General features: G+C 38.6%; 1 protein-coding gene across 2 annotated transcripts in view; it reads right to left on the reverse strand.

Moving 5' to 3' along the window:
* Positions 1–4,081: 4,081 nt before the first annotated feature.
* The window catches only part of MIPEP (mitochondrial intermediate peptidase), a 74,885-nt gene continuing 51,856 nt past the window's right edge, over positions 4,082–27,110 (reverse strand). For both annotated transcript variants that reach the window (XM_071804255.1, XM_065830750.2), the window contains exons 17-19: positions 14,672–14,793; positions 13,847–13,920; positions 4,082–4,331 (exon numbers count right to left, since the gene is read on the reverse strand). In XM_071804255.1, the coding sequence (XP_071660356.1) occupies positions 4,237–4,331; positions 13,847–13,920; positions 14,672–14,793 (291 nt within the window). In that variant the 3' untranslated portion in view covers positions 4,082–4,236. The remainder of the gene's footprint in view (positions 4,332–13,846; positions 13,921–14,671; positions 14,794–27,110) is intronic.

Genomic DNA, 27,110 nt, shown 5'->3' on the forward strand with positions numbered 1-27,110 from the left:
CCATCCTTCACATGACTTCCAGTGACCAGTTGCCCTTGCTGTAAAAAAAATAAATTACAGGCAAATTTGTCTAATTTAAACTTTTAGCTACCAGCTCCTGTTAAACACTTGTTGTCAGACCAGTGTTCAACCTTTCAAATTTCTGCTTCTGTATCACAATTAAGATTTGTTAATCTTCTGATAAACTGAAATGTGTATTTCATGAGCCATCAAAATTGCTGTGTTACGACCTACACTCTTCATTTCCATCCTAGTATCATCTATGACACTAAGCTCCATTACTTTGAGATATATTCGTTTTTTATTTTTGCATGCTGATTGAAGTCTGACCCACTGTACAAGCAGCTATTTAACATCCATTGAAAGTATTATCAACACATGAGTTCTTCCATCTGGGTTTCCACTGAAGACAAAGCAGAAATATTTTTGAACACCTCTGCCTTCTCTGTTCCTGACAGTGTTGTCATTTCCATTTTTGAGCTATTGCTTTGGAAAGAAAACCCTCTTTTACTCTCTCCAGGTTTTTAACTCAGAGGTCATTTTGCTTCTTTATCAAGCCCTTTTTATGCCTGGTTTCTAATCTCTCTTCAGGTTTTCCTTGCTCTGCTTCCCTTCTCTTCCCTGCCTTCTTCACTTAGCTGCTGCCCTCTGCTCCTGTTACCTCTCTTGGCAAGGTGTTCAGAGAACTCCATGCAACACCACCTGCATTTATGTCACCAGAAAGCAGTTATTAAGCAATATTCCAGTCTGTCTCAAGTGAATCGGAAAAATAATCAAATCAAACATGAAAAAAGGCAGAGTTGACACCTCAGATCAAACGTAATCCACGTGTTTTTTTGATGTGTCTTAATTATGTGTTATTATTTCAGGTTTGCATAAGGGTATAATTTCTTCTGAAGATGTTCACTACTTATTTTCTGTAGCAGCTAAAATCCAAAACATAGTACAACTTCAGATTAAAAGCGTGATGCTGAGTTATAGTATTATAAAACCAACTTTTGGATAGCTGGTTCAGCAGCCCCAGTGGGAAAATATGGAATGCTGGAAAGGGATTACAGTGGTTTTTACATTTAAGAAGAGCTACACTGCTGGTCACAAGAAAGGTCTCACATTACTGAAAGTACACATATTTGCTGGAAAATAAAAGAGTTTCAAAAATAAAAATAAAATTAAGAAAAAAAAAAAAAAGAAAGGAAAAAGCATCAGACATTTGAACAGCTGGAAGCACTTTTAAAAACTACCAAAACCAGAAAAAAAATTAATTTCCCTTTCTGTAGTAAGCATCGTAGCGGTGATGTGAAATGTTCTCAAGAGGCTTAATCACATCTACTGTTCAATCCTCAAAGGTTATTTCATAAATAAAAATTAGTGGAGTCAACAGAGTTTCTTCACAAACAAACAAACCAACCAACCAACCAACCAAAAATGGAGCTGCCATTCTGACTTATATTTTTCTACCAGTTCCCACTTTTGTCAAATGTCCCAAGAGCTATGAATCTGCAACAACAAGCTGAAGTCTGCTGTGCTTTGGCAAAAGATAAGATTTTCTTCTATATCTGATTTCAGTATTAGGAAGGTGTTTGACATCACTCTGATGAAAACTGTTGTTTAGAGAAGGATCAAATGAGACAGTGAATTAAGGAAGCGGTAGTAGCCAAGGGCATAAAATGGTGTGACTGCTACATATATTTTGATTAAGTATCTACACTCTAGAACCAACATCACTTGAATTTCTTTCAAATTAATCTCTTGATTTTAATCGCTCTGCTAATTTCGCCAATTACGATGCTTTATTTTCTTTACCATAGTGCTCCCAGGGCCATGTCAGCACTAGGATTTCCTTTTGCTAAGTTCTTTTTGTCACAATGAATCTTTCAACATGTGCCAACTCCAGATAAACATAATTGCTGGCTTGCTCCAATACAAAAAGCAGGCAATAAACACCATAAGGCTCCCTTAGCAACACCCTTGAATTCCCTTTAAAACATATTTCAATTAAATATTCTATGAGGGGCTGTCAAATTTACATTCATGAGCTATTGTCTCCTTTTGAGAGCTTCCCATCTTCACAATGTGTTTTTACTCACACCTGAATTCAATTTGTTTAGGTTTTGTGGTTTTTTCTAATCACTTAAATGCCAGCAAAATACCACCCTAGTTGGATAAGTGAAACCATTCATTCTCCCCTTGGCGGGACCAATTGCAGATACAGAATGTAGCCAGTCAGACATACAGCACAGAATCCTTGTTGTGATACATGTCTAAAAATACACCTGCGACTGTTTAATCAAAACACTTCATATCTAAAAATGTCATAACCCAGTTCTAATACAATGGCAGCACTATTCATACAAGACAATGCAAAAATACGAAGTGAAAAATAGGGTAAAATATAAAATTATACCAAATAGCACAAACTCTGCTAAAAACAGGGCCCAATCATCCGATCAGCTCCTCGTCTTATTTATCCCTTCCCAAACCTCCACGTTTTTAGGTAGCCTTCATCTTTGTTCTTCACTTGCTCCTCACCCAGCTATTAGCCCTCATCTGTCAGCCTTGGTTCTCTTCCTTTCTTGTCTCTTCCACTGCCTTTCTGCTGAGCAGGACGCTTCCAATACTTTCTGTAACAACCTAGAGAGGACCTCAAAAAGACAAGGCCATTTCTCAAGAAAAATTCAACTTTTTTTTTTTTTTTCCTAGTAGGCACTCAAATACCATTTCATTATTCACTTCAAAAGAAAAAGAAAACCCCACCAGTAATGTTTATTATGTTCATCCCTCACTATTTAATGTGCAACCTTAAAATGCTCCAGCCTATGCTGGAAAAACATCTTTGGTTTGAATGATTTTGTGTGTCCCCCCAAACCTGCTTTCCTGTACTTTAAACAGTTCCCCAAGACTCATCCACTCATCGTTAAAAGTAAACTCCATGTGAACAAACACGTAGGGACCAGACTCAGGCTATACCTTTGCAGCAACATTGCCAACATATTTCCACAGTAATGGTTCTCTGCAATGGAATCATCAATACGCCCACAAATCCGTATTCACCAAAACACAACAGACTTCATCCAGTAAAGCCTTTAGAGTAACGGGGACAAAACTAAACCACCACTACACAATAAAACAAACACGCCTAGATAACAGATAAAAGGACAACAGGACCCAGATAATGGGAGATTACTCCTCAGAAAACAATTGCTGACCCCTGACCACTGAAGATCAGTGGAAGATCGGCAAAGGATAAGCCGAGGAACTAGAACACCCGCTCTGCTGGATGTTTTAAAAACCACTAAATCAATAGCAAGACCCGTTTTATGGCACCTTGTAAATTCCATTCCTCCTCCCAACCATTCTGTGCACCTGATACAAAGAACGGTCCATCTTTTGTGTTTAACTTTGAAGTTTGCTGTTCTGTTCCAAACCTGAAGAAGACCAGCTCAGTGGCTCTGTATAACAAAAGATACTATTTTTACTTACAAACATGGCCACACATATACCCACTGGATCAACACAACTACCAAAGCATGGCTACCTTCCATGTTATCCACTAGGAAACACTCACGGGGTACCTATTTTACTCTTTCATCTCTCTTTTTTTTGTGTTGCAAGATATCTTTCTTCCACACCCTAACATTTTCAATCACGTACCTGTACGACTACAGTTTTTCTTCTCCCATCTTCTTGTTCGCTACCTCAAATACAGTTCCTAGTTTTCCACTTTAGCTTTCTTTCCAATTTCCTCCCCATTGCAAACACAATTTGCTTTTCCCCAATAGGGGATTCTTGCAAGGGACAGGGTTAAACGAGTTTAAAGAATATCCATGAGCATGTGAGAAAGACCCAGTTCTGGGTCACAACACTCACTAGGTATGTTCCAATACTGAATCCAACGTGCCTATCAAAAGATCATTCATATCACTCCACACACCCTGAAGATGAGTTCAATTGCCATTTAACCAGCTGTTCCAACAACATCAAATTTTCTAACAGTACATGTAAGAGGATTTGTTCTCTCAAATTCCATGCTTAAGTTTCTATACAAAGGAAAGCCATCATCTTCATAAACAAAACCAGGTGATTCAATGAAATTATTTATTACTGTTCCACCAACAAGAATATTTAAACTTTTACAAGTGTTCACTAAGAAGCAAAACCAGTCACAATAATATGGTATCCACAATTATGAAAATGTATGCAATCTTCCATAAAATACTTCAGTTCTGAAGAACATTTTTAGGAGTCCATAAAAAATGTTTCAAAGTCCTGGTCTAAGTCTGAAACAAGGGCATTCACAAAATCTTCAACTGAAGGTGATTTCTGAAGCATACCTGCAAAACCAAGAGAACAGACTATTAGCAAGAATACTGTGATCTTAAAAGCTTTGTTAATAACAACGCTTATCGCTAACTAGCTTTTAATGTCATGATATGACAGAAATGGCTACCGTGTTTCTTTGTCAAGAAATATAAGCAATATATAGGGATTACTTAATTTCTTCAAGCTACCTGTTACACGTTATCACAGAATTGACAGGTTTCAAGATTGTTAATTGATTTTTATCATCACAATCTTGCTTTAGCAGGGAATTATAAGCATTTTAAAGTAATGTAACCACAGACTGTCATTTCCAAATGACTGGAATAAATCCATGATTGAGCGGGTATCTAAATCCTGATCTGCTGAGTCTCAGGTCTCACTGAGACAGAAAAAATGCCATTTTTTCTCAAAGTGTTACTCACCTTAAAAACATTTCATTTAGTATTTAAAGTACAAATATCTCTGAAATGTATAACAAGGCATGGAACATACTTAAACAAATGCATTTTCAGTGCACTGCACTTTTAGTTTTGCCTTTTCACAGCACCAAGACTTTACCTTTTATTAAGAATTGTTACTAGTGTATATGTTAGCTGTAGCAGATGGCTAGAGAATAACAGACAGGGAAATTAGCATAATGAAGAATCACACAAGTGCTTTGTCAGGTAATTCTATAAGCAGACCAGCGAAAAGTCTCACACCTTCCTCCCTAGAATCCCAGTCTTTAGAAAGCATGGGAATATATACTGTACATTATTTTCAGATGTTTCTTTGTACTTAACATTACATTAATGTTGGTCTTTTCACTTCTATTAACATTTTCAAGATTATATATGGAAATCTACTGCATTACTTGCACCAGAAAAAAAAACAGTGCAGCTGCTAAATAATGTAAAATTTAATCTGCGTACCTCTTTGAAGTGATCTGTTCTTTCTGACAACTGCCAATGTAAATATAACCTTGTTCTACCCTTTCTGATCGGCCTACCTACAGAACATAATTTTATATTCTTTCACATCCTCAACAATATTTGCTTTCAGTGGAAATTATAATTGCATGTTGTGAAAAGACCGGAATCTTTCACTGCAACGCAATGATTCAAAACCCACCAGGTAACAGACCAGCTCGAGGTAATTTTTTATGTGACCAAAAATAATGTTCTTGCTAAGACCTCACAGAGTCCCATTTCAATCTGAGTTAAACACATTTTGCATGTGTCATCACAAATGGCCATGACCCAGTAGATTAATACTGAGTACTAAAGGAAAACAAATATCTGGCTATATATAGGTTGACCAAAATGCTGTTAAATGAAGTTTGCATCAAGCTATTTTCAGAATGAAAGAGAACAGAATTAATATTTCCAAATACTTAGTAAACTTGTCATCTACTCTAATGTAAGTAAAATTGCTGTGGAATTACTTCTAGTTCACAATGAAAAATGACTTGCTATATGCTGGGCTAAGAAACAGATGTGTCCAGATATCAGCGACTAATCTGCCTTCCCCAGAGAGCCACGGCCTCTTGCAGACTCCCCCTCCCTGGTTCCTGGCTGGGGGACATGCATATTTGCTTCCTAACAACCAGTTAAAACTCCTATTATTTTCCCAAAGTTTTCTCAGAAGTGGAAAGAATGCCTTAGAAAGGTGACATGGACGGCAGCCCACTGGAACATGCACTGGCATGCATGACTCTGGAGCTTCACCTTAAACTCAGCTGGAGCAGTCCAGTCCCAACAGTGCAATTCGTTTCGCCTTTCTTTGGCCCCATTTTGCCCCAGACATTTACATCTGAGCTAACTGGCTCTATTTCTATAGACTGAACAGTGGGAAGACTTTCACGGGTGCCCCTCATCTGGCCTTTATGATGAGTTGTGCCTATGAAGAACCTACTTTTCCCTGTATCCCAGAAAGGAAACCTAGATTAATAGCTCAGGTATAAAAATTTCAAGTTGGTGAAATTATTCCTTCCTTCCTTCCAATTTTTAAGATGTGGTTTTATACAAGAAAGTTTTTCTATAGCCAATATGCTCTTTTCTATGGAGGGATGACTAATGCTGCACAGACAGTATATAAAGATGGCCACAATAGACATAACCACGACTCCCCAAGCCCCAAAATACAAAACCACACTTCCAATACTGACTTTATGAAAACCAGCCAATTGTTTTGACACAATAAAATTTATTCTGCTGGGGACAATTCTTTAAACTACGACTATCAATATGTTGCAAATGAAGAAAAGCTAACAGTATAATGATGAGGGGGAAGAGACTGATGCTGGGATTATCTTCAGATAGACTTAATTTCCCTCTTACATAAAAATGATATATCGTAACAAAAACCTTCCAACCCTGGATATTACAAAATTAATAAAAGAAACAGAATTAACTACAGTACCCTTGAATGTATTTTAGTGCAGCTGAATAATGTGTTTTCAAATCTTACTCAAAACGTGCTACAAACTGCATTTGTTTAGACTTCACATAGTTTGTTTTAAATATGTAGGAAAATTCAAAATCTTTCTGGCACTAGGGATGTCAAATGAACTCCCACCCAGTATTTCAAACTTTCAATACCACAAACAGATTTCTTGCCTTACTGGTCTACTGCATTGCTATTTTCCCATCACTGACATCAGAAGCAGACACTAGTAAAATTTGATTTTGCAAGGGAAGGATGAAGAGTAACTGAGGTCATTGCTGAAGAACTCCTACTGCAGTAAAATGATCATGCACTTATGAAATAAATAACTACAGATTTTAGAGCAGACAACTCCAAAAGAAACAGACACTGATGGCATTTCTGTGTTTTAACCTCTTACTCTACCCAGATGTGTTAAAAATGGTCATGTCTCCCTTTAAACTCCTGTAAACTTTAAAGCAAGATCAGCTTTGATATATTGTAAGCACTCAGCACTTCAGTCTAAATGATTTAGTAAGATGTCCACAAGGTCTGATAGTTGTAGTTTTAAAATCTAGGAGTGTAATTTATACATTCAGCCCGACTCCTATTTCAGCTCGGTCTCTCCCAAGCCTAAGGCAACTGCATAGCTTATCTGCTCTGCTTTGAAGTTTTCTTTCACATTACAGCGCTGTGGTTAACCACACCCTTTTGAGAGACGGCTTAGCTATAACCTACAATCACTGAAATTGGCCAAAGAACAAAGCCTGTGGCAAAATTTGGCCTCTGCCCCTTTGGAACACTAATTACTTTGGGACCGTGTAGTTTGAGTTAACATATGTTGCCATTTGCATCAGTTTTAGGATTTATGCATATTCCGTATGCTTTCAAAGAGACACACAATCATTATCTGAAGATTTTTACAGCCTCTTCAAATCATCATTATTTCATGAAATACAATTTGAGGCATGGAAAAACACATTTTCAGACTGCATTGGAGCAAATGCATATTTATTTACAGATTCAGTTGGTTTGATTACCATGTACACACACAGCTGAATGTCTGTCTGCAAAATAACACAGCATTAACAAATCAAGAACAAAAACTTCACATGTATTTTGCACAAGGTCTTCTCCAGAGACCCAAAGGGCAATGTGAGTGCATCAAAACTGCAGGAGAAGCACATTCCAGGATCTATTCCACTCTCTCAGTTCCCAGATCATCCAACCCAGTACTTTCCACACTGCAATTCACTTTCTGCCTGTGCACCTGGGTTTCCTTCCAGTCAGGGAGTGCCAAGGGAGAGAGGGAGGGATGGTGCACACCTGAATCTTGTTCAGACCTGCAGCCAGCACACAACTGGACTGGCAAGGGACACCTGCATCATCTATCTTTAAAGGAATTTGGAATCACTAATGCCACATACTCCTGAGAAGGAGAGGGTCTGAAAGAGCCATGTGGCCAATCCAAAATGACAGAGGCATCAAGTTTTCTCAAACTGTATTTCCTAAGGGGATTGGGGGAATAAAAAAAAAAATGAAGCCTCTTGGATAAAGCGTTGTTCACTCATTTTTTAATTGCTCTTGCTATCCATATTTACAACCATTTCTGTATTTTGGAGATTATCAAAGGAGTAAAATAGGTCACTTCAGAACATGTTAAAAAAGGTTTTGTGTTATTTTTTCTTTTCTTTTTTTTTTTCTTTTTTTAAGGGAAACAAATGCCAAGAGAATGAATCAAAACAACAACAGAAAAGTACACTGTGTTTTCTAATTAAAGACTAGTCCAAACAGGAGTCTTGTCAGTAACTCCACTGGATGGCAGGTCAAATGCTTTATCTTCCCCAATCAGTACATCTATGGAATCATGTGGGGAAAGATGAAAAGGTAGGATCATATCCAAACACAAAAGAAAGACAATAGATAGCTTCTGAGAAGAAAATCCTAACAAAGAAACTGCATAAATGAAATGTACTCGTTAAGTTATCTGTTTTCAGTCAATGAACATGGCTCACTTCACAATGAGATACGGAAGCACTTCAAGGGTGAGGCTACATATGTGCATCCAGAAGTCAGACTTGTACAAGTGCATTTCGTTATATAAAAAACACACCTGAAGTAACAGCTACAGAACTTAAGGTTTTTGAAATATGGCACTAGTGAGCACAGAATCCAGACTCTTTCTCTGAAGAACAGTAAAATCAACAAGCTTTTAAGTGTGGTGCAATCTGTGTTTAATCAGGAACCCATTTGGTCATCTGCTACGGGAGCACAGTTTTGCAATTGATGAAAATAAACAAAATATGGAAATCAAGTATTCTGAAACATCCGGAATGAAAAGGAAAAAATGCAGCACAAGGAGTCAGAAGCTTATGGAACTTAAACAAATTAAAGAGCAAGTAACTGTTCTTACTTTTCTCCCTAAACTCTCAATTTTTGTAATAACTACAGAGCAATTAAGTATAAACATATAATAAGCTTTTACATCATGTGTGTTCTATGATTTAACTTCAAATAATCCCAAACAAGCAATCAAATTATTAACTTGTCAAAAGACCTGAGTCACCTCAATTTCATTTTCAGGGAGTCAATCAAGCATGGTTGTTTAAGTTTTGTACTGCCTATAGATGAACATCACAATATGTACATGCAAGGAACCTGCTGATGAATTCTGGTTATTTTTATTATCTTGAATACCTTCTAAATTTTCTGTTCAAAGCAACATTAAAGAAATTCAGAGTAAAAAGTGAAATTCAGAACATAAAAGTGGCCAATGGGGTAATCTGAAGAAAAGGAGATGTCAGAGGATACTTAAACCTACAGGCCCCGAAGGGATGCTAAGTGCCGAGGCAGCTGGCAGATGGCATTGCAAGGTGACTCTCAGTAATCTTTGATCCATCATGGCCACTGGGAGAAGTGCCAAAAGACTGGAGAAAAGCAAATGTAACTCCTGTATTCAAGAAGGGCAAGAAGAAGAACTCAGGGAACTACAGGCTGGTTAGTCTCATGTCTGTCCCTAGGAAGGTAGCAGAGCAGCTAAGCCTGGAAACCATTTCCAGGCTCATGAACAACAAAATCATCAGGTATATTCAGCATGGATTCACTGAGGGCAAGTCATGCTTAACCAACATGATAACCTTACATGATGAAACAACTGGCCTGGCAGATGAGGGGAGACTGTGGATATTGTCAGCCTACACTTGTGCAAGGTTTTCGACACTGTCTCCCTTAAGAAACCCACAGAGCAGCTGTCAATGTACTGGCTGGATGAACAGACAGGGAGATGGACTGAAAACCGGCTGAACAGCCACGCCCAAAATGGGGTGATCTGTGCTGCAAAGTATAGTTGGATGCCAGTGACTACTGGTGTACCACAGGGGTCAATACTGGGTTGATTTGGATGATGGGGCAGAGCTCAAAAAAGAGAAGTGCAAAGTCCTGCAGCCGGGGGAGGAACAATCCCAAGACTGAACTTATGCTGGGGGCCACCCAACAGGAAAGCAGTTTGTCCAAAAAGGACCTGGGGGTCCTGGTGGACACCAAGTTGAACAGAAGCCAGCAACAGGCCCTTGCCACAAAGAAGGTGAACGGCATCCTGGGCTGCATCAGGCAAAGTATCACCAGCAGGTCAAGGGAGGGTATCCTTCCCCTCTGGCCTCTGGTAAGGCCACACCAGGAGTGCTGGGTCTGGTGCTGGGCTCCTCAGTACAAAGAGAGACATGGACATACTGAAGAGACTCAAACAAAGGGCCACCACGATGACTGAGTGACCGGAGCATCTCTGCTATGATGAAAAGCTGAGAGAGATGGGACTGTTCAGCCTGGAGAAGAAACAACTCAGGGGGTCTTATTAACGAGTATAAATACCTGAAGGGAGACTGCAAAGAAGACAGAGCCAGGCTCTCTTCAGTGATGCTCAGTGACAGGACCAGAGGCAATGGGCATAAACTAAAACACAGAATGTTAGGGATTGGAAGGGACCTCAAAAGATCATCTAGTCCAATACCCCTGCCAGAGCAGGAACACCTAGATGAGGTTACACAGGAATGTGTCCAGGCGGGTTTTGAATGCCTCCAGAGAAGGAGACTCCACAGCCTCCCTGGGCAGCCTGTTCCAGTGTTCCGTCATCCTCAATGAGAAGAAGTTTCTTCTCATATTTAAGTGGAACCTCCTGTGCTCCAGTTTGTATCCATTGCCCCTTGTCCTGTCATTGGTTGTCACCAAGAAGAATCTGGTTCCATCCTCGTGACACTCACCATTTACATAAACATTAACGAGGTCACCCCTCAGTCTCCTCTTCTCTAAGGTAAAGAGCCCCAGCTCCCTCAGCCTTTCCTCGTACGGGAGATGCTCCACTCCCTTAATCATCTTTGTTGCCCTACGCTGGACCCTCTCCAGCAGTTCCCTGTCCTTCTTGAACTGAGGGGCCCAGAACTGGACACAATATTCCAGATGTGGTCTCCCCAGGGCAGAGTAGAGGTGGGGGAGAACCTCTCTCGACCTACTAACCACCCCCCTTCTAATACACCCCAGGATGCCATTGGCCTTCTTGGCCACAAGGGCACAGTGCTGGCTCATGGTCATCCTGCTGTCCACCAGGACCTCAGGTCCCTTTCCCCTACACTGCTCTCTAACAGGTCATTCCCCACCTTATACTGGAAACTTATACTGGTTGTTCCTACCCAGATGCAAGACTTCACACTTGCCCTTGTTATATTTCATTAAATTTTTCCCCGCCCAACTCTCCAGCCTGTCCAGGTCTCGCTGGATGGCAGCACAGAAGGTTTCCTCTGAACATCAGGAAACACTGGCACCAGTTGCCCAGAGAGGCTGTGGAGTCCCCATTCTTGGGGATATTCAAAAGCTGTCTGGACATGGTCGTGGGCAATTGGTTCTAGGTGGCGCTGCTTGAGCAAGGGGGTTGGACTAGATACTTCCAGAGATCCCATCCCACCTCAACTACTATATGATTCTGTAATTCTGTGAAAACATCTTGAAGACTTGTGCCATTTTTGGTAAATCAGAAGTGTGTTCTCTTATCACCATATCATTCATGCTAATGCTGACACAGAGGAGTTACTGCCCTCTGGTTCTCCTGTTGCACATGAACAAACACACCAGCAGGTCCACTACTGTTACTGACCTTAAAGTGATTATTCATTTGCTGATTTAAACCAAACCAAACCAAACCAAACAAACAAAAAAAAAAAAAAAAAAAAAATCAAGCTGTACATAAGATTTTTGGTGACATCACACAAGATCCCATTATTCTACCATTAATGCTAAGTTCGCTGTCCTGCAGTACGCACAACTATTCCTTAAACACACCTTGCTCTCTTCTTCAAACCCCCCTGCTGCAGAGCTCTCACTTCTTCATCACTCACTATTGGTCCTGAGGACTCGCTGATGAAGAATCTGCACTAAACGAACTGAGAACTATAAGCATGAGGACTAAGAATATTTAAATGCCTAAAACATCTAATTATCGCACTTGTTCGTGTGCTTTCAACATACCTTGCAATACTTCATCATATTTGGATTTCCTTTAAACTTAAAATAAACCTGAAATTTCCTGGACTATTATGTCATTTTTTCAGGTTAATTTCAGTAGCAAGTCCAAAATAACTTAAGCATACTCTCAACTCCAAACTGATTGGACCATGTTCCACTGCATTCTCACAGATGCAAGAGGGAAATCCATAGATTTTATTTAAGTTCATCCAGAGATAAATTCTGCAAACTTCATTTCAATAACATTTGATTCAAGAGAGCACACTGCCAGCAACCTCAACATAGCCTCTAGGACATTCCTGGAAGATCTCATGCTCGGTAAAATTAAAAATACATCCCAGAAACAGAAGAGATGATAAGCATAAATGGTGTTTAAAACCATTATTTCCTTCTCTACCATATGACTTGCAACAGAATTGGATTTACTTGTAAAGATGTACATTCCTGTCTTGCAACTACAATTCACAATCTTGGGCTGCAGTTTTCTGAGGTTACAACCACAGGCTCATCAAGACCAATAAAGAAAGGTAAATTTTCAAAGTCATGCTGAAGGAAAAGCAACCCTGTTGATCAGAAATATAAATAGACTAATCTAGAGAGTATATAGTTACTTAATACATGATGAGTCTAAGGAGAACAGAGGTTATTGCTTCAAACATAAAGAAATGGGTCAAAGAACTGAAATGTTCTAGTTATGAAACTGAGCCAAGTTCATGATGAAATACAGACATGTTACCACTGTGTTCCTTATCTGCAGAAAAAAACCACAACTTCCAGTTTCCCAAACTGGAGCAATCAGAGGTCAGTGAATTAATATTCATCCTCAATATTAATAATTTCTGAGCAATTTGAAGAATCGCCCATTAGATGAAACACTTACCAAATGCTCATATCAGGAATAGTGACACTAATGTAAAATTGTTTAGTTTGAATATTGCAACATTACAGAGGAAAGTCTTTATCCTGATCTCATTGACAGATCTGAGAAAAACTCAGCAGCTTCTCAAACTTGTTTTATTCTCCTGACATAATTTTTTTATATATATATGAAGTGCAGTAATTTTGCTATATGAATGACTTTAAAAAGCTACTTTCCAGACTCAGAAGGCAAAGATGGTATTGAGACAAATAATGACCATGTGCCTTTATTAGTCTTCAGACTAATGTATATTCAAGGTAACCAACGGTATTTTGATGATACTAAAACGACACAGCCAAAGCAAGTTCAAATTCTTGTATGCAAAATAAACAGATCTATTATGAATTCCATGTATGTAGAAGTTATTCTTTTTTTGTATCCAAAAATGGTGTCATCTAACTTCCTTCAAGTATATGATACTCTTATTCTGAATTATTTAGACAGCCTTGTAATACAATCCCTTCCAACACTTCACCTCAAACATCTGTGTGTCTTTTATTCTGCATGTCACAAGGACTTCTACTGATCATGACACAAAGTTGACAACCAGTCCACTTAACTATGTAAAAGAACAAGTTTTCTTTCATAAGTCCAGTTAAAACCATGATTAGACTAAAAAGATCAAACTGGGAAATACAGCTAAATTATTTCTTCCTTGAGCAAGGGAATAAAACAGTTCTAATTTTTATCTACCTTGTACCATAAGTATGGGCTCTTTTCCACCGCCGTGTGCCAGCATCTCTCTACGGTAACGCTCACCCATTGCCCTGGAGAAACACAGATGTTAGAGTGATCTGCAAACACAATCTGTTAAACTTTCAGTGAGGTTTTCTTCTAAATCTTCCGCTATGAAACAATGACTGCCTTGAATCCGTGTTGACTCCTCAAATTCAAATTACATCTAAAATTATACTATAAGTAACTGAGCTAGACAAATTTTATGCATATGAAGATGTGTTGGTGTTTATAGAAGTTAATTTGCTAACAACATTTTAGCCTTCATTGCTCCAAGGGGAAAAGTTGCTCTGTTACAACACTCTAAACATTCACCTAAGGTATAAGAACACTCAAAATTTGCGATCTCACAATTTACTTTTTAATTTCACAAAGAAAAATGAGCAGGACAGATATACTTAGCTTTGAAGTCAGTGACATGAAGCTTGTTTAATACCCACAGTTGCTTTTGATTTCAATAGAAAATTACAAGTAATTAGGCATCTATGAAAATCAAGCCCTCTAATTACATCTACATATGGATTTCAGCATCTCCCAACTGGCACACCTGTATTTTAAAACATCAACATGTGGTTTTTTGCACCAATGAACATGTTTGAAAGTACACTTTATACTTGTGGCTATTTCCTGTTCTGTAATCCTCTTAAAATCAAGAAAAAGGCTAAAAACTAATTGTCATTAAAAAAAATAAAAGAATCAACCTACGTGGCCTCATTTGTTGCGTGCTTTCCAGAAAGAAGTAGCACAACACTTCATTCTACTTATTATTTTCTCTATTTTTACCTATCAAACGGGTCCTGAGCAAAACACTGTTTCCACACCATGGAGGCAACAGCCCTAGACATGAGGTAGGAGTAATATTTGGCACCGTAGCCCACAAGATGACTGAATCGCAGCTGCCAGGCCTGTAAGGAGAAAACAAACAAAAAACAGAACAGTAGTCATCCTTTAAATAGTTCAGCATTTTCTGAAGTATGATGGAAGAATTATTGTAGTATGAATGACAAATAGTTAAAAAAACCCCACACAAACAAAAAACACACGCCAAAACAAACAAACAAAACAAAACAAACAAAAAAAAAAAAAGGGAAAAAACCCACCACCACCAGAGATCTCAGAACGAACACATCCTTTATTATAAGAAGCATTTTTCAACCTAAGTACTGTATGTCCAATATACTGATCATCACAATTAAAATTATACATCAACAGGAACAGAATTAGAGAAAACCAAGCAGTAGAAAAAAATGTATTCATATTCAAGAATAGCTATGTTGTTCTACTGGTCTTGAAAGAAAACCACCATTACCTTATTACAAGTAACACCATATTTTATCATTTTCCATGTGGGTAATTGCAATGTCACACTTGGAAAAGTTCAATCTATAAACAATTGACACACAAAAAAATTATACCAGGTCCTTGCATTTATTACTATATAAAATACAGCTTCCCATATGCCAAAAAACTCAAGAGGCAGACAAACTACAACCACATACAATGACATTGTTCACAGATTTGTTTGTACATTTCTGAATCTATATACATAGCTGATGATCATCTATAATTATGTTATTATTCATTTATGTATTGTTACTTGGCTTTATGACTAATTTCTGTGATGGTGGACTCCTTTTTTAATGCTGTTTGGTGTTGACTGTTTACCTATGTTTTCTTAGCAGAGAAAATTCACAAGTATTAGTACTTTTCTTTCTTTTATTTTCTTTCCCTGACAGTACCAGAGTAATCTAGACTGAAAGAGACCTCTGAAGGTCATCTGGTCCAACCCTTGCTCAAAGCAGGGCCAACGCTGATGAGGTTTCTCAGGGCTCTGTCTGTCTGAAGTCTCAGTATCTCCAGGGATGAATGTTTCATCATGTCCCTGGTGCAATGTGGAAAGGCAAGCAAGTCCAAGGTGAAAAGCCTTTGTTTCCCTACAGGTTTATACACATTTTTTTGAACTGAATATGGATGAATATATAGATGAAGGAGTAAAAAACTTAGTTTGCCCTTTTGGCTCTCTGAGGAAACCAAAGAGGATACAAGTCCCCTATCTTATTTGTCCTCCTATCCAAAATCAAAGATCTTAACATTCTTGTGATGTGACTGTGGTCAAGATTTTTGTAGGTACTACAGAAAACAGAATTTTAAAGATGAATTGGAAGATAAATAAAGTGGCTGAACAGACGTTTTAAGTTTAATACCATGGGCTGTCAGATGTTCATTCTTATCCTACACACAGTGGATGAAATTCTGAGGTACCACACAGAAAAGTAAAGGGGCTTTAGCAATTAATTTCTCACAACTATTTATCTTTGACCGCGATTCATTATAATTATGTTTATATTATTATATTATTGTTCATTGTAAGTAACAATCTCATTTTTGACAGCTGAAATAAACTACATTTCTTTATTCGATAAAGTGCTGATCATCACCTTATTCTCCGTTATCCACGTCAAAGATGATGTCTATGTTACATAAATTGACCAACTGAGAGTGTGGAAATAAAGTATTTGGCTTTTAATCAGTCTTTTCACCTTAAAAAGGGTAGCAAACAGTGGCCTATAACAGCTTATGAGAAACAAAGCTGTTAAGTCCTTTTTCTAAGCAACATCTACAAATCAAGTTCTCAAAGTTAGCTGTAATTCAGCCATTCAATAGCTTCTTTTGACAAGGTGGTTATCTCTACCCTAAGACAGGTGTCCAAAAATAGACTGAATATGCCATAGGTGACCATTTTAACCTCTACTGGTAGCCTGCACAACCAGTTTAAAGTACGAGCAGCAAAGTTACGGGAGATGAAAAATTCACCAGCCTTCAATTTTCCTGTGTGTCTTGAAGCACAATGCAAATTCTTAAGAATGATCAACTCTTTTTTTCCTTTAAAGTAAACACCAATGGTTTTGTATCTCATTGTACTGCAAGTACACAAACACATTCAACTTGGACACAGATTCTTCAGTTTGCTCTGAAAAGTATTATGGTTGCCGTGTTTATACTTCAAAGCTACAATTTTTCTAACTAGTTCCTTAATTATAACCATAATCACTAAACTAAAAGCACATTTTGAAACAGATCAGAGAGTCCTCATTTTTAGAAGACTGAGCAGGAGAACATGTCAGTTTTTATTTTATTCTGTAGTAAGTTTACAAAGATTAAAGGTTTCAACTTGAAACTACAACTCTCTCAGGAATGTGGAAAGCTTTGCTGATTGATGAATTGATTTCACATACTCAGAAATGTAAGTAATTTCCAAATAGGTCATTACAGTGAAAAATCCTATTTGCTTTTTCTGTTACAAACAAAAATAAATTCTATGAGCTTGACATAGGGAAGAACATTTCCACCTCCACATCAGAAAGGAATTATTGTAACTAGGACAGCATGTCTTCCTCAATAGCTCATATTACATTGTTCACGTCAAATGCTCTTGCATTTAACGGGCTGCACCTAAACCAGCTCGTCTGCACTTGTAGGATGACCAACCATCATCAGGTTTCTGAAACTCTTTATCACAAGCATGCAAAGAGAAAAGAACATTTTCTCAGCAAGCTGTCCAAGACCAAGAGTTTGTTTCAGAGTTTGCACCTAGAACAGGCCTCAGCATCTTCTGTTTAAATATCAGACATTTTGTTTGGCCTTGTCTCTGCTAATATACTGAAGTAAGAAACTTCACATTGCTTCATTGCAAAAGAGAAAAGGAAAGGATATAGAAAGGCCAGGAAGAGACACTGCTCATCTCTCTCCCCACGCTTGGGGAGGCTCTCAGATATGAAGCTGAGAAATCAAAAATTCATTGGCAACAGGTCAGTATCCAAAAAAGAAAACAAAAACAGAGGATGAGTCAATCAATCTTAAGACAGATGCCTAAGACAGATAAGGTATAGATGACTCTCTCGTCCTTCACTGCAACACATAAGGCACAGACACCTCAAGTTATCTATGATGACTACCATCCACACAGGCATACTGCAACTAAGATTGTTTTCATGCTGCAAACAGCAGTCATGGAAATCTGATTATGAACATTGCTATTCCCTAGTGAAGTTTGAAGCCTATATTTTATTCTTATTTTTTAACCAGTACAGATTTGCCCCACTCTAGAGCATTAATAACTCTAGCATGCTGTCTTTCCCTGTCACAATATTTTTCTCAGTCCTTCCTCAAAGTTTCTGATCAGGAACTCCCAGTCTTCAATATTTCACCACTACCCATTCCCCATTACTATTAATACATTTTTATTAATACATCACTCAAGTACATTTTGTGATTCTATGCTGTTCTAGCAATTAATGTTTCAAAACTGGACTTTGCTACCTGTAAACAAATATTTAAACATTAAGACATATCCTCTACCCTAATTCACATGGAATAACCTGTATGAATTGAAAAACCACCTCTTTCATACAGATGAGATTACAATCAAGGCAATAAAATGCTCAAAAAGGCCAAGAATATATAGGCTAATACTCCTTTAAATGCTTCTGTGATCAATAAAAAAAACCCAAATACATCACTGTAAATGTATATAAAACTACATGGTTCACCTTTTTACATAAAACTTCATTGTAATAAAATTAGCTATAGATGCAAAATTACTTGATTCTCAACACTGAATGATTTCTTCATTTTAAAAATAAATAAAAAAAGAGAAGACATATCAATTTTCCTTTTGGAAAGGGAAAAGGCTAGACATGTAGAACGGGGGCACTCTCCTCATTAAATGTTATATTTTTGGTAAGCAGCTAGAAAGTTAATGGAGACTCTGAGTAATCACCAACTTCAAAAAGCTCCATGAACCCATTCCAGGAGTTCATAAAATAGTGCATTTTGCAGCATAGCCCATGGGTTATGATCACATGCCATCCACAGGTCATGTTCATGCCTGCTTTTTCCCCAGCACAACAGACTGAAGTAAAGGTGTGCAACTGATCCACTGCACTTATTAAAGGGGCCTTTTTTTCCACCAACATTGTCAATCTTCTCTTATAACCGTGTCTGAAATATTTCCAAAATTCCATGTTCAATGGCTTTCCATCCCATCCTGTAATAAACGAAAATCCTTCAATGATACTTTTATATTCTTACACCTTATCAGGTATTTTTTTAAAAGTCCTTGTAGGATACATTCTTAAAATAAGATTAAGTTTTACTTTAGCTGCCTTATACTAGGCATCTTGCCCAAACTAGTCACATAGGCTTCCTTTGCAGCCAGAGGACAGAAGCATTTATCCTATTATCTTTGGAGAGAGTAGGACTACTGCTCTTGGAGAAATGTGAATAACTTACTGCAACTTCTACCTTCTATTGAAAAGTTAGGCCACCATTCATTTTAACAATATGGTAGGATCAGTTAAACAAAATTGTTTTGAAGACTACATAAAATAATCTAGGACTCAATTATTTGAATTCTAAATTTAGAACTGTTAAGATTATCACAAAAATAATCTGACATCAAAATTTAGGTGTGATTCTAAAAAGACAAAACCAAAAGAAAAAAAAAAAAAAACAACCAAAACCAAACCTACAAGTAGCTTAACATATACTAACCTAGCTATTGTTTGAGTGTGAGTAATCATTGTTCCATGTAGCTCCATTAATTACATGGAATCAGTGCTAAAAAATTGTACTACATCTTTTGGAAAGAAAAAAACCCAAACAAATCCTGCAGGAATTCTTGACTAGTGCTTGGACTTTTCAAAATGTTCTTCCAACAGTTTCTGCTGTGACTTCAGTTACTTCAAAGTATATTTAAGTCCATTTTGCTTTTCATCTTAAGAGAAAAAACACAAGTGAGAACCTGAAAAGACACAACACTAAATTAAGAAAAGTGTTTTCGTCATTGAAGTCTTCTAATTACAAACTGTGTGCTACAGTAATTACATCAATGAGCAAGTTGTTGAAGAGTTTCCACGAGGAACAATATTTGATGGAGATGATATTTGGAGTCCTTCTTCTTAATTAAATTCTTATTCTGGCAGGAAACCCAATAGAGGAGCAGCCAACTTATGACCTTCAGGGGCTACTGGGTGGAGAACCCCTAGGTCTGGCACTAACTCAATATTATTGCTCCTAATGCCCTTGAATTTAGCTATCAGCACAGGTGGAATACTCCTAAGAGTCATGAAGAAGCTCCAGGTAACCTGGGAGCCAGAAGAGAAGGGTGATTAGCATGGAAATTGGTACAAGCTATTTCCCTCTGCTGAGATCAAGATTCATCAGCGCTAGTGGAACTCCAGGACGACATCGCTCTGGCAGGCTAACAAGTGCCTGGTGAGTGAGCACAGGCAATGTTTTCTTGGCACTGTGTCAGCCACTCAGACAACAGGAGCAAGAGATGGAACATAAGGAGTTGCAGGTTACAGGTCAAGAACTATGAGGCCGCTTTTCAGCACAGAAAACTGGTAAATTTACTGTGGGGTGCAGATCAGAGGGATACTCCACATTTAGCTTATCAAGTTTTCCATTCTGATGTACTCACTGAACTCACAGGCATCATATAATATCAGAGGGAAAAAGTGCTTTTAGTAAAAGACAAGACTCTATTATCTGACAACCAGGAAATCTGGTCTTACTTTCATGCTCTTCACACCCGTATTCTGTCCCAGATGGAAGTTCAGGATCACTTTTCTTAAAATTCAAGGAAGATACTCAAGAGACCTCATACCACAGAACTGCAACAACATCAAGTCATCATGAACAAAAAATTTCAGTCTCATTCCTCACAGTGACTTCCCAGAATTAGCGTGCTAATCTACTTGAATTAAATGTCCTTTTCTGAACCTCTTCTCTGTTCCTTTCCCAGAATAACTGAGCCTGCCATTAGATGAGCTGAGGAGCCTCCTGGGAAGGCTCCTCTTTTGTCCTTCGCCTGCAGAGCAATGGGACGAGCAGCCCAGCACAGGGAGCAGAAGGCCAGTGTGGCTGCCAGGCTCCAAAGCTCAAGTTCTGCTGCTGGGTACACTTATTTTGGGGAGGCCAAACTGTCACATCGCAGAATTTATTCTCCCACTTTTCTGTTTAAACCACTCATTTGTTTTACAAAATGAGAAAAGGCTTTTCACATATGCTCTGCAGCTTAAAGAATTCACTCTTTTGTTCTGAAACAAATAACATAATTTTTTTTCCTTATTGCATTAGTTTGTTACATCAGCTTACAGTGTGCTTTGAAGATGTCCTCAGTTCATTCTCTCTTGAAGAAACAGTTTAATGAGTTTTGGACTACAGTGTTTGTAAACTCTTTGTGCTGGTAGCTGCCTCTGGGGAAAACTCTGGCAGAAACAGCTCTTTCCATAGGTGCGCAGCGGCTTGCTCGGTCAACATACTTTCTGTATTTTTTGCCCGAGCACCTCTGAGTTTTATAGAATTACATCATCCTTCTGGAGTTTCACAATAATAAAAAAATCCAATAAAGAGCTTTAAAGCCACTTCCTTTGCTGCAGTTTCTAATCTTGTTTAGAATAATAGAGAGCTAATTTCAAGAAACCACATCTTGTGCTGCACCCCTGACTTGCTTAATGTCAATACTCTTCAGTTTTTCAGTGTCGTGCATTTCTGTGTTAGGAGTGGGAAAGCGCACAAATAAACCAACCCAGAGACATCGCTGACATTTTAGAAAGTGAGTCAAGCAAGAGATTAAGATTTCAATTTATAACACTTCTGTGTTTTTATTATAAAATGATAAATAAATCTAGCAAGGCAGGGAATGTAAATATTTTTGCAGTTGTTTACACTAGGGAAGAGGAAAGGAATTTAACACGCAATTAACCACTTAGGTGATTCTAGATATGTACCATATGGTCTCTGAATTACTTAAATTAAAGAAAAATATTTCATTTTCATTTATAAACTATTAATGCATTTCAGCTGCTTATAGCAAAATATTTTAAAACTATTTACTCTTTTCCCTCTTCTCTCCTCCCCACAAAGTGACAGGGGAAGAAGAACATGGGAGGTAACAAATACTGACATCAAAAAGCTGCACGTATGATCTGCATTGCTCCACTGTCCTTAAAACTTGGATTAAAAGGCACAGACTCTATATTGTGTCCTTCGACTGACCCTATCTGGACAAGTTGAGAGACAGTGTTACTTGTAAACATTATAACTAGTCTTTAAAGTAAAACATTAAAAATATGCAATCAGACAATTTACAAACAAGTCTTTCATGTTGTAACATGTAACTCTACAAACCTATACGCACACATGCAGCACATACACACATCATTCTATTACCAATTAATTATTCCTATTACTGCCTAAGCTTTAAAGATCCATAAGCCCAAGATAACTAGAATCAGATCATCATGGTTTCCTTTGGGTACAGATTTTTACCCTACCAGCTAAACCTAATTTTAAGTATTGACCTATTATTTTAAAACAAACATGATGCATGCTGCTTTAGATAAGCTCTTACAAAAATTTACACATATCTCAAGCAACATTGTAACTGCAAAATATTTTGCCAATACAATCGAATCATGTAAGTTATCTGTACTTATATTGGCAGATGAAATAGCTACTCTTACACAGTAATGCTCATTTACTATATTTTGCCAGAGCCATTCCAGACCAGCAGGTGATGTGGTCCCCAGCAAAAAAGAGTTTGACACCCCTCATTTAGGAGATCATGATTCCCTAATCCTGAGTCTGCCACACAGCAGTATGAACTTGTATAAACTACTTCTTTTTCCCCTCTCAGTCTAATTGCTACCTCTTGTTAAGTGAGGGTGATAACAGTTCCTCTCTCTTGTTCTTTTCTGTTTTGACTGCAAGGTTTCATAGAAAGGACAATCTCCCATTATATTTGAAGAGCATTTCATTTCATGTCCTCTATCCTGTGTTTATGTCAGTGATATATTCAGTTATATCTATCACTATCAAATATAGCTCCAGCACTGCAATCCTGGGGAAAAAAAAAGAGACATCTGATCTGTGAGAACACAATTATATAAAACTAAACAAAGCAATCAAAGCAAATATATATATATATCTAAAGCACATACAGCAATTTCAAAATGTTACCAGGAGATGTATGCAACTACTTCCAGCACTGTTCCTTAAAACGCTCTGTCGCTAAAGTATGTTTGAGTTTCATGGGGCTAACATTTGCAAAAAGACTTTCCTTAAAAGTGCTTCATATCTCATGATATCTGCAAACACTCTGCTGCTGTAGATAGTTGCCCAGTGAATAGTGTCATATTACCACTGGAAAACAAATCCTCACAGTATTTGCTATCAGCGTTTTCTTTATCGTAAAATGAACTCAGCTCCAGAATGACAGAAACCTAAACAAACCTTGAAGGGTGACTTTAAGAGCTTTTGAAAGTCCCAGCATCTACTTTAATGCTGACCTCAGCAGGGCACCAATCTTTTTGAAATGGCTTTTAGCTATTAATTATTTATAGAACTATCACTTCCCCAGAGTTCACTGTGCACTCCTTTATTAATCTTTTCCTTAGATCCAGGCTCTCCAGCTTGATTTTATAGCATACTTTTAAGAAGGCTCAGATGAAAACTAATCCAGGGATTCGCACTTTGTGTAAACAACTTTGGTTTCCAACATGGCAAGGTAAAAAATTACTTTGAAGGGGTTACACAAACTTCAAGAGGTTGAGTAATGACTTATGACTTCATCTCTCTTCAAAACACTCCAAAAAGTGGAGTATGAGTAACATCAGTGCCTCTTCAAGTAACTGAAGAGAGAGAAAAAGTGGAAAAGCAATCTTCTATGAAGGCTCTCTGCCTTTACTATAAAATTTATGTCTGTGATCTACAAAAGCGGTTTCTTAAAACTCCCTATAAGGGAGATCCTAGACCCATGGGGTGTCTGCTTTTCTTTTCAACAAATGAACGAAAAGATTAACACGAGTTTGAAGGATTAGGTACTAACCATAATCACATTTGCTGTAAATTAAACCATTTTTTCTCTCTTACTGTCTGCTCACTCATAAGGAACAAATGATTACAGTCTCAATTCCAATTATTTTTTTTCATACAGGTTTTCAATACCAGAACATACTCATATGTGTCCACATAATTTTCTCTTTGCTAGCTAAATAAACTCCTTTTCCTCAACTTCCCTCATAGGTCATGTTTCCAAACCTATTGTCTTTCCAAAACGGTTTCTCTGTATTTCTTCAATTTTTTTCTGCATCTTTTTAAGAGGTATACACCTACTAGAGGACACAACAATACCCACTGCCAAGTCTCCAACATCAAATACTAAAATATATTTTAAAACCCCCAGATATTGTTTTATTAACAGCATCCTATGAATAAAAGCACACTCTTTTGGCATTTATTGTCCTTTAAACATTTATGTATTTAATTGCTTTTCTAATACAAACTAGAACAAATTATTTAAGTTGGAAGGGATCTAGAACAATCATGTGGTTCAACTGTCTGTTCAATTCCGGGCTCACCACAAGTTAAATCATGTCATTAAGGGCATTGTCCAAATGCTTCTTGAACACCGACAGGCTTGGGGCATTGACCACCTCTCCAGGAAGCCTGTTCCAGTGTTTGACCACCCTCTGGGTCAATAAATGCTTCCTAATGTCCCGTCTAAACCTCCTCTGGTGCAGCTTAGAACCATTCCCACACGTTCTGTCACTGGGTCCTAGGGAGAAGAGCTCAGCACCTCCCTCTTCACCTCCTCTCAGGACACTGTAGAGAGCAATGAGGTGGCTCCTCAGCCTCCTGTTCTCCAGACTAGACGAGCCCAAAGTCCTCAGCTGCTTCACACAGGACATTTCTTCCAGCCCTGTCACCAGCTTTGTTGCCCTCCTCTGGATGCACTGAAGGACATTCACATCCTTCTTGAATTGTGGGGCCCAGAACTGCACCCAGTGCTCAAAGTGAGGCTGCACCAACACTGAATACACCAGGACAAGCTCCTCTTCTGATGTCTGCTCATGCTGAGTTGGATGCACCGCAGGATGGGGTTTGCCCTCTTGGCTGCCAGGGCACACGCTGCTGACTCCTATTGAGCTGCTGTCGACCAGCACCCAAGTCCCTTCCTGCAGGGCTGCTCTCCAGCCACTTCTCTATCAATTTATACTTGTGCCCTACATTACTTCAACCCAGGTGCAGAATCCAGCATTTCAGTTTGTTAAATTTCATCCCATTAGTTACAGCCTAATGCTCCAATCTATCCAGATTCCTCTGCAAGGCCTCCTGTCCCTCAAGAGCATCAACAGCACGTCCCAGTTTGGCATCATCAGCAAACTTAGTAATGGTGCATCCACATAGTTGATAAATGTATTGAACAGAACTGGCCCTAGAATTAAAACCTGAGAAACACCCCTGGTGACCTGTCACCTGCCAGATGTAGCCACATTCAGTGCAGACCTCTGAGCTGTGTCCTTCAGCCAGTTCTTCACTCAGCACACCACAAACCTGCTCATCATACAGCTGGACAACTTGTCCAGAAGGACGCTGTGAGGGATAGTACCAAAAGCTTTACTAAAATCCAGAAAAACGACATGTACCACTTTCCCTTCATCTACTGGGCAGGTGACCTTATCATAGAAGGATATCAAGTTAGTTAAACAGGACTTTCTCTTTGTGAACCCATGTTGACTGTGCCTGATAATCGCATTATTCTTCAAGTGCCTTTCAGCAGTATTATCTTTTCTGTATTTTTTTTCAGGAATTGAGGTTAGTCTAACAGGTATTTAGTTCTCTGGGTCTTCTCTTTCACCATTTTTGTAGACTGGAATAACCTTGGCCAACTTCCAGTCAGCAGGGACCTCTACCAAAGGAGTCTGGAGATAGTAAAGAGGGGGTCCCACCATAACATCCACTAGCTCCTTCAGAACTGTGGGACGAATCCCATCAGGGGCCATGGACTTGTGAACAATCAGCTGGTCCCCTACAATTTCAGTGTCCACATACAGGAAGTCATTGTTTCCACAGCTGAGGTCCTCTGACTCACGGGACCGACCAGCCCAAGGTCTATCAGTATTATTAAAGACTGAAGGAAAAACACATTGAATAGCTCTGCTTTTTCTTCATCCCTGTTAGATGACCATCTTCAACAAGCACAGGTCCAACGTTTTCTTTAGACCTTCTCTTGCTATTAACATACAGATCACAATAAGGGCTTTTTTAAGTAACAACACTGGCAAGTTTCAACTCTAATCGAACTCTGGCCTTTTGTGTCTTCTCCCTGCACAGCCACTACTTAGTCTTCCTTATCAATAATTTCAAGATCTATGTTAACCACTTGAGCAAAGTTTTCAGAATTCAAAACCACTTTTACCTTCAGAGGTTAAGGGTTATCACTTACTTATTTTAAAACAGCTGAGTCATCACTTGCCCAGTCTAACTATTTATTCTTTTTATATGGTGTTACTGATATTCACATGAAATGTTATACATGACCAGAATTACAACTACACATTAGTAGTCACTCCATAGACCTAACAAGAAATCCTAAGACATCAGATGCCACAATGACACAGATGGCAGATTCAATAACAAGATGTTTCACTCAAACTGCCAGTCAGCCCTCAGCGGACTGAGTAATAGGCCTGTTAAAAATGATACTCCTCTCTTCAGTGAGGCACTACTACTGACAGCGTTTGTGATCAGTACAAAACTGCGACACAGAACTTCAGGAACCGCAGACTCCATTTGTGGCCTCTGGCTTACCTAACACAACTACGCATGAGGTCAGGACACCTTCAAACTCCCAAGATAAGGCTCTTAAGCCGGAAAAAGAAGCATACAGGTGTTCTTTTGCTCTCACGTTCTTCAACAAACGAGAACAGGGGCTTGGGCACATGGTGACAATGTTTGATGCAAAAACTATTTTATCTCTGCAGAGAAACTAGTTCTCCATCTAGTGACACCAACTCTTCTTCAGCTGACCAGCCTCCCAGATGCCTTTACATGTGCCCTGTTAATGGAATCCTTGTGTTCTCAGCAGCCATGGCAAGCCACATCCTCCTGCAGTGCCTGACAGCCTCCCTGAGCAAGCACTCCAAATGTTAGGGTGCATCTCATCCACTGATTTCCTTTGTCAGGAACATGACAGACACAATCCCAGCAAGTTAAGACAAGGACTTAGGTGGAGCCTTCCATGGTCAGGATCTCTGTCTGGGCAGAGTCCACCCAGCTGCAGGAAGAAGAAAGACTAATAACCACATTGGTGATACACCATTTTTCATACACTTCTTCCCTCTAGGCTATCTGTAACAATACATGCCTTGTT

Source organism: Patagioenas fasciata, chromosome 1, assembly GCF_037038585.1.
Source record: "Patagioenas fasciata isolate bPatFas1 chromosome 1, bPatFas1.hap1, whole genome shotgun sequence".
Lineage (NCBI taxonomy): Eukaryota > Metazoa > Chordata > Aves > Columbiformes > Columbidae > Patagioenas > Patagioenas fasciata.